The sequence below is a fragment of the Heterocephalus glaber genome, unplaced genomic scaffold, assembly GCF_053883595.1.
Source record: "Heterocephalus glaber isolate CG9 unplaced genomic scaffold, H.glaber_assembly_v1.0 deba00000122, whole genome shotgun sequence".
In the NCBI taxonomy this organism is placed as follows: Eukaryota; Metazoa; Chordata; class Mammalia; order Rodentia; family Bathyergidae; genus Heterocephalus; species Heterocephalus glaber.
In genome coordinates this window covers 49,936,301-49,950,635 of record NW_028258138.1, presented here as the reverse complement: position 1 = coordinate 49,950,635, position 14,335 = coordinate 49,936,301, and the positions used below count along the sequence as shown (strand labels likewise).

The window sequence follows — 14,335 nt, the reverse complement described above, 5'->3', positions numbered from 1 at the left end:
TTAATGGTACAAACATGAGGTTCACTGTGATAATTTCATATATGTTACAATGTGTTCTAATCAAATCAGGGTAGTTAGCATTTTCAACTCTTTAAATTCTTTAAAAATTTGATTAACTCCCAACAATTACGCAAATTTATGAGATACAATACAGCATCTCAATACAAGTATAAAATATGTACTGATCACATCAGGACAATTAACATTTGCATCTCCTTATCATTACTTAGGGTTTGGAGTTTTTGAGCTTTGGTCTTATACTAATAAAATATATAGTACATTATTATGAACTATACGCAACTCCCCCTGTGCTATGGAATTCTAGAGTTACTTCCAACTGTATTTGGTAGGCTTTATACAACCTCTCTCTGTCCCTCTCCCCTGCCTTCCTAGCCTCTAATAATTACATTATACACACAGACCTAGTTATTTTAAACATCCATATGTGAGAAAACTATACAGTATTTGTCTTTTGTGTGTGATTTATTTCACTTAACATAATGTCCTCTGGGTCCATCCATTTTAACTGTAGTGAGATTATATTGTATTGTACTTTTGTTTTACACTTCCTTTAACAGCCAGTGAAGTCAAGAATTTTTACTTAAATTTATTGGCCATTTGAATTTCTACTTTTGAAAACTATTTGTAAAGTTTCCCATTTTAAATATTAGGTTATTGTTTCTTATTATTCAGTTTTTAAAGTTCCTTTTATATTCTAGATGCTAATCCTTAGTCTGATGAATACTTTGCACAAATGTTTCCCATTATCAGTTGTCTCTTTACTCTGTTGTTACCTTTGCTGTATAGAAGCTTCCTAATTTGGTATAATCCCTTTTGTCTATTATTATTTTCATATGTAGTGCTTTGGGGTATCCAGAAAATGGTTGAGTGTACCAATGTCTTTAAGTGTTTCTTACATATTTTCTTCTAGTATTTTCAGTTTCAGGTTTTTCATCCATTTTGAGTTGATTTTTGTACAAGATAAGAGATGGGAGTCAAACTTCAATTTTATGCATGTGTATATCCAGCTTCTCCCAGTCACATTTATTGAAGAGGCCGGCCTTTCTCCAATTTATGGCTTTTTTTAAACAGTTAACTATAATTGCATGGGCTTATTTCTGGGCACTCTATTCCATTGCATTTATCTGTGGATCTAAAATTTCAGAACATTTTATTTTTTTGCTTTCTAAGCATGTGTTATGGGTTGGATTTGAAATGTCTCCCCAAACTCAAGAACTAAAAGCTTGATTGGCAACTGTTGTGCTTTTGGGGAAGTGGTAAAATTGAAAGCTCCGACTTTATTAAGTGGATTAGTCCATTGATGAGATCATAATTTGACAGCATTACTGGAGGTGATGGAAACAGTTGAAGGGAATGGATCATGGGAGTGTGAATTTGGGAACTATATCCAGTCCCTAGCCTTCTCTCTTTCTCTGCTTTCTGGCTGCCAAGGTAGCAGATTTCCTCTGCCACACCCTTCTGCTATAATATTTCTGCCTCAAAACAGGCCCAAAAGCAATGGAGCTGGTCAACTGTAGACTGAAACCTTTGAAACAGTGAGCCAAAATAAGCCTCTCCTTTCAGTTGCTTTGTCAAAGAACTAGAAAGCTCACTAAAACAGTATGTTTGCATTACAAAATTAAAAGCATACTAAATATGTCAATTTTATGTTTTCACTTAGTCAAAATATGGCATAAGCTTGTTTCATGTTATTAAATACTCTTCATAAAAATTGTTTAAATTGATGTGTATTACATAACTAAATACATTGCCATTTACTTAGTTTCCACTTTGTAGGCATTTATTTCTAATTGTTTAATTGTTTGAGACAAGGTGGCCAGGCTGGGTGTCCAAGGTGTACTCAAACTTGTAATCCTCCTGCTTCGGACCCCCTGAGTGCTGGGGTTTCAGGCATGTACCACCATGGCTAGCTTGTTTCTTTGCTTAGGTAATATTATAATGAACATTAAAATTTTTGTTCACATTTCTGATTGTTTCCTTAAAACACTTCAAATTATTTATTAATAATTTCTATTTTTAATATTTTTGTCTTCCTAATATGTATGGTCAAATTTCTTTCCAGGAAGATTTTGAAATTTACACTCTTGTCAGCAACGTTATGTATTTTCATCATTAGAGTTTTGACTAATGTAATAGCTTAAAATGGTTATTTTAATTTCTGTTTATCTGATGTTGATAGAGCAATAGTTTCTTCACTTTATTAGCCACTTTTATTTTCCACTTTATATGCTTTAATTGCAGTTTTCTGTTTTTTAGGCATTTCATGGATTTTTTATTGAGTAGTTTAAAGACTACAGATTAAATGATTTTTTTCTCACATTTGTTATTTAATTTTGCTTACAGTAATTTGTGAAGAAGATAAATCTTGAAATCTGCTAATATTATTAGACTTTTTCCTTGTCATATCTTCAGTTGCATTATATTGAAAACCCCCTCATCTCTAGAGGGCAGATACTGTAAATATATTCAGTCTTTTTTACTTTTATAAGTGGCTTGATTTTACTATGATTAAATTATGTAGATTTAATTTTTTTATGTGGTACTTAGATTCTTTCTTTCTTGTGCAGCATATTTCTTCTGAATAACTGACTGGCTTAATACAATGCATTAAATTGTGTCACTTTCTAAGGTATCTTTGATTTGTCTCTCTTCAATCCCATCAGTATAGTGTATGAAAGATAAATCTGCTGTAGTTCACGGTGGAAGAGGAAGTAGAATTGCATTTTCACCCTCTTCTAGAACAATTCTCATTATTTGTTGTGAATGGTTTCCTAGGAAGCATGTCTTATCGCCTGCTTTCTTGGCTGTTGTGTTCAGTCGTTCATGTGATTCCATGATGTAATTTCTTTCACTCCTTCTTTTCAGCTATCATATCCCAGTAATTTTTATTTCTTTTGGCAAAATAATTTTTTAGGGTGAGTTACTCAGCAAGATCAGGAAAGATTGCTGACACTTTGCTCTGAGGAAATTTAATTTCTTTTTCCTCATAAGCAGCCATGATAGGAAGGGCTAGGGAAAAATTTCCTGCATCTATGACACAGACCCAGACATTTTATTCCTTCAAGTGGTGAAGTGCAGCACCCCCAACTCCAGCCAGTTCTGATGAGCTGTACTTTAAAACTCTTGGTTATTTCTAAAGGAAAACTCTGATTCATTGGTAAGATATTTTAAGGCTTCTCTGTAAAATTTTCTTTACAATTATCTTTTGAACAGCAGAAAAATGTTTCATGAACTGCATCTATGCTGTTGGTTAGCTCTGGGACATAGAAAAGTTGGAAAAGATCCATGTAAGATCAGCTTTGCATCTTACATGAGCATCATATGTGCCTGAACAACATTGATTATGATAATTGGTTTGATACTTTAGAGGTATATCTCAGTCCAAAGAAAGTCTGTGTTCAAATATTCACCCATGTCTTCTCTGAGATTGATCTTATGTCAATTGTACTTTCTCCTGTGTTTTTGTAGACTCCTATCAGTCTTATGTTATTCTTCTTTGGATCATCCAGCAGCTACTGGATTAATTTCTCGTGGTCCCTTAGTATTTTTAAGAAATCTCTGTTTTCATGGTCATTAACCACAATCCTGTCTTCTATATCTGATATTCTATCTTCAGATTCCCTTAATCTGCTGTGAATACTTTCATGGAGTTTTTAATCTCCTGGATATCCGTTTGAATCTGTTTCATGGATTCCATTTCTTTCTTATGTTGGGAGATCATGGTTTCCGTTTCTTTCTTATGCTGGGCATTCATGGCTTCCAGCATGTTTCTGAGCTCATCTCTTTTTTTTAATCTTTTTCTGTTCTAGAGCCTCTAATCATGTCTTTCACTCCACTCACTATCTCTATAGTTATCTGGGAGATTATTTCTGCTTTGAAATTTTCTAGAGCCTCATTCTTCTGTTGTGTTACTTCCTGTGCTATCAGTTCAAGATGTCCAGGTGGTTGATTATCAGACATTTCCACCTCATTTCCCCCAGAATTTGCCTTTGGTGGGGTGGAAGTCTGAGTTTGTGACTTGCTTAAATGTCTTTTCATTTTTGTTTTTGGTACTGTCCTTGGTTTAATTCTGGGTTGATACTTTGAAGTTGCTTATTGTAAGTATCTTTGTTGCTTGTAGTTAGAACCCTTATGAAATGATTGCTTCTCAGAAGTGTCTTCCAGATATAGCTGGTCTTTAGGTTTTGAGTCTCTAATAGCTCTAAAGCTATCTCATTTTCATTATACTGGGAAAGACAACTGATTAGATCAATCACAACACCTTAGCTCAAGTGATACAATCAGCAACACAATAGCATCAAGTACCTCTTAGAAAATGTCAATTTATGGTAGTTATTAATCTATCACCTTTAACTGTGTGAATTGAATCAAAATCAAAGACCAACCCAACATATGTTTATGGTGAATAAACTCTTCAATATAGCAATTTTACCCTTTGGGATGGGGATTTAAAAGGAGTTGGGGAGAGAGGGAGAGGTAGATAAAAGGATAGGGGAAGGTTAGCAGTGAGGCCAGAGGAGACAGATGAAAGAAGGTAAAAGAGAAGAAAAGAAAAATAAAGGAGAAATACAAATTAGGGCCAGAACAGGAACACAAAGTGAGATGAAGAACAATGTGGGACAGCAAGGGAGTGAATGAGAGAAAGAGAAAGAAAAGAGAAAAGAAAGAAAAAAGAGAAAAATTAAAATTTGAAAAGAGTAGAAAAAGAAAAAAAATTAAAATTAAAAGAGCAAAAAAAATAACAATTTTGAAAATAACAAATAAAAAATAAAAATGAAGGACCTCCTTCAGAGTATATCTTTGCTGTCACACTAGTCTATGAGACACTAAGTCAATGACTCTCAGCAAGCCAGTTGCAGACCTATGAGATTCAGGCAGATTTCTGGCTGCAAGTACCAAGTTGAGCTCCCTGTTCTCCTGCAGGGTTGGACTCTGCAAGGCTCTACTGCAGGTTCCAGCTGCCCTTCCCCTGAAGTTAGTCCAGGTTCCAATGGGAGGTGATGATTCCATCCACTTACCAAGCACGGTGGTCTGGTGTGCCTTTATTGCAGAGATTCTCTTCACTTTTCCAGTAGGCTTCAGTTTTCATCAAGGAGCCTGAGAGGGGCCCTCTCTCTGTTGTTCACTTCTGCAGCTCAGGACAATGGCCTTTATGCCCCCCTGTGCCGCTGTAATGTGGAACCAGGTAGCGGCACAGCCAGGAGGCCAGAGTTGGGGGTGGGGGGGCATTGCAGGCTCCTGAGGGGCTAAGCTGGTCGCCAGTGGGTGTGCCGAGGGGTCCTCACCATCTTGCTGGTCACGGGTGGGCGTGGTGACCTGGACGGAGCAGGGCTCCAGACAGCCAGGGACCTCTCAGCCCTTGAGGCTAAGCTGATCGCCAGTCTGAGATTGATCTTAGATGGCAATGTTTCAAGAGATAAGAAATTATTCCAGCTTTTTAAAAGTTTATTAGGTTTATTGGTATAATTTAGATACACATAATGATCACATTCATCTTAGGGAATTTGTACCTGTAAATGATATATCTTGATTCCTATTTTTTCCCATTCCCCTCCTCTCTCTTCAACCTCTCTTCCTCTCCTTATTTACAAAGCTGTGTTTCCATTTCATCATTCTTTTCTCATTTTTTTCTTTCCCTTATTTCCTTTCTTCCTCCCCCCTCCCTAGTTTCCCTTTCCTTTTGAAAAATTTCTTCCTCTTTCACGGTATCTATTACACATGTTGGTCCCTATTTACACTTTCAGTTTATCACACCAGAGAGACAATGCAATATTTACACATGTGTGTCCCATTTATTTCGCTTAAGAGTATAGTCTCAAGGTGCATCCATCTACCTAGAAATGTCCCAAATTTATCTTTCTTTATGGCTGAGTAGTACTCCATTGTATAAAATAAATCTTTTTTACCCATTCATCAGTTGATGGGCATTGGGGTTGTTTCCAAGATTTAGCTATGTTGCTATAAACATGGGTGTGTATATATCACTGTGGTATGATGCTTTTAATTCTTTTAGGAAGATACCCAGAAGGGGAATATCTGGGTCAGATGGGACCTCTACTCCTAGTTTTTTGAAGAATCTTCACACTGATTTCCACAGTAGTTGTACCAGTCTACACTTCTACCAACAGTGGAGAATGTACCACAGAATTTTGGACACCAGAGGAATTTTTTTTTAAGTTTGAACCAAAAGACACATTGAATATTTTCATTCATCTATATATTCTTATATGTAAACCTTATAAACAGCAAAAACTCCTTAATACTATCCTTAAAAAGGTATTTGAAATGGGAAAATATTTTGAACTGTAGGCTATCTTTTTAAAAGGACAAATAATTTTTAGTTTAAAATTTTGAGTATTAAGTGCATTTCATCTTATGTGGATATATTATATGTTGTAATAGTGTCCTTATGTTATCACTAATTTTAGAAGATCTGATTTCAAAATAATATCGGAATCAGGAGGAAGTTAATATAATTCAGAATGAATTTAATGTCTTTTGCCCTATGTGGCTGCTACTGCATTTATTTTTAAATAATCAGAGGCTGGTTTATCTCCAAAGGCATTTTGTTTTACCATTTTAGCATTCCTTCTTCAGTGAGTGTCACCACTCAGCCATCATATCCAAGTGAAATTATAGAAGTGAATTCTCTTAACCAATCGTCCTGCTCAAGATATAGTACAACTTAGATTCTAAAGCATAGGGCATGTTGAAAAACTGAAAAGCATAACATCTGTTATAAGGTAGCAGGAAAGTATGCTTACTTCCTAGCATTTAGTAAACATTTGAAAAATATTTATTAAGTGAAGGGAAGGACAAGAACTGTGGAAGGAAGTAGCAATGGAGGGTTTCAGCAAGAATGGGAGTTAGCAAGCTGCAGAGAAGAGAGAGCCAGCAGGAAAATGCCTGAGAAAATCATTGCCAGGGCAGTGTCCATGGATAGCAATATTGAGTCTATGCCACATGTCGTATGCAGTCCATTTTGTGCTTCTATGACAACACCACAGCCTGGGTAATTTATAAATTACAAACATTTGCTATGTAATCCTAGAGCCTATGAAGCCCAAGACCAAGGGGCTGTCATTTGGTGAGGGCCCATGGTGGAAGGCAGAAGGGCAAGAGAGCACATAAGGGGGACAGAAAGGGTCAAAATCATCCTTTTATCAAGAACCCACTGCAGTGTTAACTAACCAGTTCACTAGGTAGTGGTAGATTCCTCATGATCCAATCACCCCTTAAATGTTCCACCTGTCAAAACTTTTGCACGTGAACTTTGAGGGGCATATTCACACTGTGGTACTGCAGTAGCCCAAAAGTTCATGCCATCTGAAGACTTTCACTGCTTCATTCCCTATCCCAGGCCCTATGCCTATGATGCCAATACACATTAATAGATGCTCATAATAACAACCCAGGACAGCAAGGAAAGGTCAGTGGTATCTTTTTAAAAACATTGTACTTCTAGCTATTTGTTAATGAGTCAATTCTTGGTGCATGTTTGGATTGCAGATTAGGTGAGAGAGCATTCATAGAGCTAGAAAGAATTGCATCCTGCAGCTAATACTTTCCTTAGTTTGGCAGCACATACTATACCTATATTCTTGTCATCAACTTAGTAGAACATTGGTTTGTACTCAAGAGCTCAGAACAGAACCTTTGTTCTATTCAGGTGAATAGTGGAATATTTTCCATTTGTCTTTGTCAAAAAATTGTTTGTTTAAAAGAAATCATTACATTAAAGAAAATAAAAATTTGTATAACCACTCAAAAGCAATCAATGGAGCAGCATGTAGGCATTTCTGCTATAATGTGTTAAATGCTTCAGCAAAACTTGACCTTTTGCAAAATGTGTACTAAGTGACAGGACTCATAGGGCATATAAAGAATGAGCTATTGGGAGACATTTGTAACCTTTATAGCCACAGATTTAACAGAAATTATTATTGGTACCTGGAAAGGCTCTCATGCAAAAGTAAGTTCCCACACTAGGGAATTAAAACTCAGAAATGTTAAACTCATAGAAGTAAAGAACAGAATAGTGGTGACTAGGGCCTGGGGCCTGGGGATCAGAGCAGAGGGAATTGGGAGATGTTGGTCAATTTTATGTTAGACAGGAAGAATATGGTTTTGAGAACCTTTACATGGAAAAAGGATCATAATTATTAATAATGTATAGTTCCAAATTGTTGCACATAAATTTCAAATGTCTCACCACAAAAAAAGGAATGAGTAACTTCCTTTTGGTGGATATGTTAATTACTTGACTTAGTCATTCCACACTGTATACATATATTAAAACATCCTATAGTATCTCATAAATATTTACAATTACACAAAATTAAGTTTAGGGCTGGGGATTTAGCTTAGTAGTTCTGCTGCCTGCCTTGCAAGCATAAGGACACAAGTTCGATCCCTGGTACCCAAAAATAAAATAAAATAAAATAAATTTTAAAAATATGAATTGCAAAAGGTGTATGTTAACTGTTTTAACACACACACCCAATAAAATTCTCAGAATTTTGATGATTGTATGCTGGAAATACTTCTTTCTCCTGGAGCAGAGCAGGTGAGAGATAAATGGTGCAGATGGAGGGAAGCCTAGTGGGCTGCTTTTAGGTGGCCTGTTGGGGCATAGAGCATCCTGGAGTCTGTTCTCTCCAGGAAAGCATCTGTGTACAGTGCTGGCATAAATTTTCTTTTGATAAAGCTAAAAGCAATCTTTTTGCCAGTGAAAATCTCAAAGCCAAGAACACTTTTCTTTCCTGCTGAAAGCTATGTTTCTATTCCTACTATGCCCCTCCTCTTGCCTGGGAAAAATCATGTCTAAATTATATCTAAATCATTCCCCTACTCACCAGTAGTGTATGAGCTAAGTTCCAGTACCAAAGTATATATGCCAGATGAACAGACTGCAGATTAAAATAGCTGTGCCTGACTATATATGTAGTTCATTCTTGTAAGGAATTTGGCAACTATAGACAGGCACACAATAAAATTAATATCAATTGATAACAAATAACAATTGTTAAAAAAAACTATGATGTATTTCCTTCTGGTCCTTTGTCTATATGTGTTTGTTATAAAATTGAATTGTACTATGGAAGCAAATTTGTATCCTTTGTGTTTATTTATACCCTACATATGTCCCCACTTTAAAGCATAGAAATAAAAATTTGAACAATTATTTATTTAATAAAACCTGTATACAGATTAAGTTAGTATACATACAAAAAACCCAAAAATTTTTGAATAATTAGGTTGTTTTAAAGTGTGGTAATAAGAGTCTTCACATATGAATGATTATGTCATTGATTAATTCTTTAGTTTGAGATGTAAGTAGGAAATTACTGAGCCATTGAGTTTAGATACCCTTTTAAAAATTATCTAATAGTAACTTTCAATTCTTGTCATTTTTAAACATAAAGACCTTAATATAAGCAAAATAGCCAACAGTAAAGTTGGTATTGTGGCCTTTCTTTACCACAGACATATCATTTATTAAAATAATAGCATGCCAATATGCCTTTTTGTTCAGTTATAAGCATTGATTTGGTAAATAGCTCACATTCATGGTAATCAACAGATGTGCTACTTAGTGTGTCTATATCAGGTATACAAGATAAACCAAGTGTCAAAAAATCAATGTCATTGCTATCTTTTCAATTTAATTCTAATTCTCCCACATGAATTTGTTGCACATCTTTTCACTTGTCTTATCTTTTGCCTTGTGATCATGTCTGACACTGGCTCCACTTTAATCTCTAAACATATCCTTAGTCACTCTGTGATATAAAAAATTCCTGTAAGACTTTTGAGGCAATTTGAGTGAGGAGAGGAAACAGTCTTTTGGGATCCGTCCTTCTAATTCTGAGATTCCTTGCATATAATTATGTGCAGAATGGTTGAGCACAGGCTTGAAGACAGAGAATGTCTTATCTAAGTCCTAGCTTTGCCCTATTGGGCAATAAATGCTTGCAGCCAGCATTTCTTCATGGCTGTAGTATATGCAGTAAAAGCAGTGGCAATAGAGGGTATGTGCAAATGATTGATACTGATTGGTTTTAAAAGATAACATGTAGTTCAGAATTGTTTTGAGAGAAATGTAGACAGAACTCAACTGGGGCACATCTCAAATGAAATGAAATTGCTCATATTAGATATAGAGAATTTAGTTTCTTTCCACTGCAGTTTCTAAGTAAATGGGAGTTCTGGGGAGTCGGGGTCGGGGGTGGGATTGCTTCTGTCAACCCTTTGCATGTTTATAGAAAAAAACAAATGAGTCCAACAAAATAGAGGCAGATGTGTATGCTAAAGATCTATCCATGACTATTAAACACGTGTCATAGGAGACCTCATTGAAGACAAAAAAGGGTTACTTCCATTACTCTGTTGTTTTTCTTTTTAAAGTCATTGACAATGATGTGAAAGCTGATTTTCTCCCTCTCTTTTCAGCCAGCATATGCCCCAAGGAAGCTAATCCCAATAACAATCATCAAGCAAGGTATTCATTCAGTCTATTTTAGATATGTATGAACTATTTTTGATATACTTTTAACTGAAGTAATGGAAGATAGCACGTATTTTCTCAATTTTTATGATTTTTTTTTCAGAAAAAAAATGTTTGAAGATACTAGTATGGGATAGTAAATGAGCAGTTAGTATATAATTTTGATTCTTGTACCAACAGATGAAATTTTGGGCAATTCACAGCTGGGCAAAGCAGCTATAATATGTATTAAATTTTTAAAGTCTGAAATATGTAGGATTTGCTCAGGACTAAGTTAATATACATGAAAAACATTAATATAATATTTGCCTTTAGGATATTGAAAATGAAAACTGATTTAGTGGCATTTGGGGATAGTAAAGATATCCAGATTTCAAGAATTATAGTTTCTCATTTCATTTCAGTATCTAGTTTTTTTATTTATCTTCTAGTTTTTCAGTTTATTAAAGTGACTCCATTATGTCTACAAAGTTTCTTGGTGGAAGAGATAATGCCTTCAGATAGTTTTTCATTGTAAGAAAATGCAAAGTCCTAATTATACTCTCAAAACAGGGATAGTTACTATTGGAATTCCCTAAAGATTATTTGCTTTGAGAATATGTTTCCTAATTTTTTTTCCTATTTCATTGTTACATTTTATGCTAGTTCTTATTGACTCAGGGAGAGGACAGGATGCAGGGAATGGGCATGGAAAGGAACTTGTACTCAAAACAGAACAGTTTATGATAGAATAACAAAGATATCATAACAATACTTAAAGTTGTTGAGGTGAGAGTTGTCTGCTAATCCTGTTAGCTGTGTAATCAGCCTGCTGAATTGCTATCTATTTGCTGATACACTTAGATTAGGACTTTTCCATGGCAAATGGGTTTATATCATTAGTTTTCCTGTTTTCCTCCATCACACTATTATCTTTTTATATTTCAACAGTGATTCAGAATGTTACTCACAGAGCTTCGATTAAATCCCCAGATAAGATTCCCTTTGGAGGAACAATACTAGGTGAGTCAATCTTGAAACCTCTACCTAGAATAAGCAAGTCATACTGTCTTTTGACAATAGGGCTCTTATGGAGTTTTTCACTGAGAGCAGGTGTGTTATATCAATGTCAATTCATTTCCTCTAAGTGTTGAATATCCTGGCTTGTGTCTGTTGCAAGCTAAGAGCCAAGAGACCCTGGCTTTATCATGATGTGTTAAAGAAATAACTCTAGCCCATTCCCATGGAAATGACGGCACTCATCCTCCCTGTCCATAGGGTTGTTTGCAGTTATGAAGGAGCCTTTTGCATTTTGTACTGGTCTTTTAAAAATCATTATCATTGATAATGATGTTCTTTGTTCACCACATATCTGAAACAGCCATTTTACAATTTTTGCATCTATAAATTCAAAGCCAGAGGATTTCAGTAGTTCAGTTCTACATACGAAAAATATTGTTTAAAAGCTACAATCATATTTTCCCAATGTTTTAAATTTAGGGTTAAAAATGACTAAGCAAAATAAGTGCTAAGATTTATACTCTAATATCCTGTACTCTGAACTTTATTTTATGTCATGAAGTATGTTCTTCCCTTGTCTTATTTACACCTATTTTCTTGCAGTGCACCTCATTATTCCAGGTCTTAATGAAACCACTGTAAAACTTCCTTCATCCATAATGGTTGAGATTTCAGATGCACTCAAGGCACAATTAGGTAAGCAGCACAATTTTGTATTTGAACTTCAATGACTGAGTACTAGAATCTATATTCTTGAAATATCCAAAGAATCTTTCAAATGAGGTGTTTGTTGATTGTAAAGAAAAAAGCAGAGGCAAGGAATTTGGAACATTAGTGATGTTTATATAAATCATATTCTACAGGGAAAGTTATTTTACTTTGATATAAAATACAAATATATCTACATCTATGAAAAAAGAATGACTGTTTTTCAAATTATCCAAAATATACTCATTTGTATAGGTATAATTTTCAAGTTCAGAAATTATTATAAATTATATACATTACACTATTCTATCAAGGGGCCACTGAATATTATCAGTGAGAACTGATGGAAAGGCCAGATAAATTAGAATTATTATTTATTTGAGATTGATATTACTTCTTCTAGAAAGAACTGGATATTATTTAATTTTTTTAAAAACAAACAATTTTTTTAAAACACCAGCAAAATCCACTACAAAGGGGGCCTAGGGAATAATTGTGGTGGTCCCTGGACTGAATTAGTTGCTACATTTGAATATCAAGTTGGGCTCTAAATTGTCAAAGTTGATTAAGTATCAGAAGCCCCTGGAGTACATGCTTGCACACAGAATTCTAGGACATACCATAAGCATTACTGATTCAACAGGTTGAGGTTGGCCCGGGGATCTACATTTCTACTAAGTTTCCAGATAATTCAGACAGCACTATCCCAGGAACCACACTTTGAGAACCACCTGTCTTCTGTCTCTGGAGAATGTCTTGGATCATGGGTGAAGACAGCAAGAAATAAGATGGTGTGGTAGAAATTAAATAAGGTGTAAAAAGGATGTTGTTTTTAAGCTAGGTGCTTTCTGGGAATTTAGCATTAATATTTAATTGAATTAAAACACTGTGTGGATGAAGGAACAGGACCCCAAGCTCCAGTTTGGCAACATGCATTTAACAAATACCTTTTAAGCAATACTTCTTACCAAAACTGTAAGTTTCTAGGGGCTATGTAGCAAGTTACACAAGCATAGTCCCTGCCCATACTGGAATTTCAGAAAAGGCATTTAAAGGGTCAGGTCAGACCTGAACAATAGAGTAAGAATTAAATGAATGCTTCCTTTGTTTTAGTTGAAAGAGACAAGAAATGGCAAATAAGATATAACAAAAAGATTTTTATTCAATAGAATACTATGGAAAGTAACCATAGGCTGGGATCTAAGGTGGGCAGAACTTAAGTCAGGCCCTGGCTTTCCTTTCTGTCATGAAGAGCACAAATCCACTAGGAATATCCTGTTGGTGTTCCTGGTAAAGTGCACATCCCCGAAACCAATAAACCACTTCCCCTTTTTCTAATAGCACTCGGGCTTTTTTTAGGAAAAAAACTATCACAAGTAATTATGCTCCTTATTTTTTTTTTTTTTTTTTTTTGGTCTTTGTTCTCTTTTCCCGGTTTTACTTCTTTGGGGAGTAGGGTCATATGGAGACGTTAAGTTCTGTGCACACAATGTGAAGCTACTTAATTTTAAGAAATTGAGCAAAATTTTAAACCTCATCTGCGTTTTTCACATATCTGGATACTTAGCTTTGTGTAAGCAGGACATGGAAGCTAACTTTCTTTATTTCTATTTTTTACTTGTTTAATGCTAGTCAACCAGAGTGTGAGAGTTTTATTTTTTATTAATATATTGGTACATTTAAGGTATACAATATAATGATATTCATAATTGGAAATTGCACCTTTATATAATCCACCTTGGTTCTTATTTCTTCCCCATTCCCCTACCCTCCCTTCAACCCATCCACCACTCCTTACCTACAAAGACTTTTCTTCCATTTTTTCTTTTTCTCATATTAATTCCATTCCCTTCTATCCTTTCCCCTACCCCTCCCATTTCCCCTGGCCCTTTGCACCTTTTCTTTCTATTTCACATTATCTATTATACATTTTAGTCCTTATTTACACTTTCAGTTTCTCACACTAGAGAAACTAATCAGTATTTACACATGTGTGTCCTATTTATTTCACTTCAGAGTATCACCACAATGTGCATGCATTTAGCTATAAATGTCTCTAATTTCTCATTCTTTATAGCTGAGTAATACTCCATTTTATTT

At 35.1% G+C, this 14,335-nt stretch overlaps 1 protein-coding gene across 37 annotated transcripts in view; it reads left to right on the top strand.

The window, feature by feature from the left end:
- Positions 1 to 14,335, top strand: part of Abi3bp (ABI family member 3 binding protein) — a 283,774-nt gene that overhangs the window by 130,629 nt on the left and 138,810 nt on the right. For all 37 annotated transcript variants that reach the window (XM_087214414.1, XM_021238886.2, XM_021238873.2 and 34 more), the window contains exons 7-9: positions 10,474 to 10,522; positions 11,459 to 11,530; positions 12,131 to 12,223. In XM_087214414.1, coding sequence (XP_087070540.1) covers positions 10,474 to 10,522; positions 11,459 to 11,530; positions 12,131 to 12,223 — 214 coding nt within the window. The remainder of the gene's footprint in view (positions 1 to 10,473; positions 10,523 to 11,458; positions 11,531 to 12,130; positions 12,224 to 14,335) is intronic.